This window comes from Cariama cristata, unplaced genomic scaffold (assembly GCF_000690535.1).
Source record: "Cariama cristata isolate BGI_N322 unplaced genomic scaffold, ASM69053v1 scaffold28931, whole genome shotgun sequence".
In the NCBI taxonomy this organism is placed as follows: domain Eukaryota; kingdom Metazoa; phylum Chordata; class Aves; order Cariamiformes; family Cariamidae; genus Cariama; species Cariama cristata.
Window position 1 is genome coordinate 1 of NW_009601400.1, and position 813 is coordinate 813.

Sequence of the window (813 nt, forward strand, 5' to 3'; positions counted from 1 at the left end):
GCAGGGCAGCTGCATTTTTGCAGCAGATCCATGCAGAAGGGAGCCCTGCCCTGGTCCCTTGCAAAGCTCAGGAGCTCAGCACCCGCAAACGCCGATTTAAACCCATCCGGCCACCGCGCTGGAGAGGTCGAGCCAGAGGCTGTAGGAGAAATGCTTCTCCCTGGGAAAAGTGGTGCCAGGAAAGGAGGACAAACCAACAAACCTGCTCCCAGCCTGGGGGACATCATCGCCTCCCCGCTCCTCTCCCTGCAGGTGGAACAACTGCAAACAGAACAAACAAGGGGCCAACAACCGCCCGGTGAACCAGACGCCTTCGCCGGAGGGGGAGAAGCTGCACAGCGATAGCGGCATCTCGGTGGACAGCCAGAGCCTGCACGACCAGCAACCCCCCAGCCAGAGCACCCAGGGGCCAGGTAGGGCAAACCGGGTGCTGCAGGGTGGGCGAGGGCATCCCGGGGATGGACTGAACCCTGCTTCGTCCTTCCCAGCACCCAAGGGAGATGGGAACCTCTACGCCAACCTGCCGCCCAGCAAGCAGGAGGAGGTGGAGAAGCTGCTGGGCAGCTCCGCAGAGGAGACGTGGAGGCAACTGGCCGGGGAGCTGGGCTACAAAGAGGACCTCATAGACTCCTTCACCCGGGAGGAATCGCCCGCTCGGGCTCTCCTGGCCGACTGGTCCTCCAAGGAGACGGCCACCCTCGACGCCCTGCTCACCGCCCTGCGCAAGATCCAGCGCGGGGACATCGCCGAGAGCTTGTACAGCGAGTCCACCGCCACCTCTCCCGTCTGAAGGGTGGCCCGGGGCAGCCCCGC

At 64.6% G+C, this 813-nt stretch overlaps 1 protein-coding gene across 1 annotated transcript; it reads left to right on the plus strand.

The window, feature by feature from the left end:
• Positions 1-252: 252 nt before the first annotated feature.
• Positions 253-804, plus strand: NGFR (nerve growth factor receptor; the record flags this gene model as incomplete). The annotated part of the gene is made up of 2 exons (XM_009710443.1): positions 253-413; positions 489-804. Coding segments are annotated over 2 exons (463 nt in total), but the record flags the coding sequence as incomplete, so codon positions are not given.
• Positions 805-813: the final 9 nt, after the last annotated feature.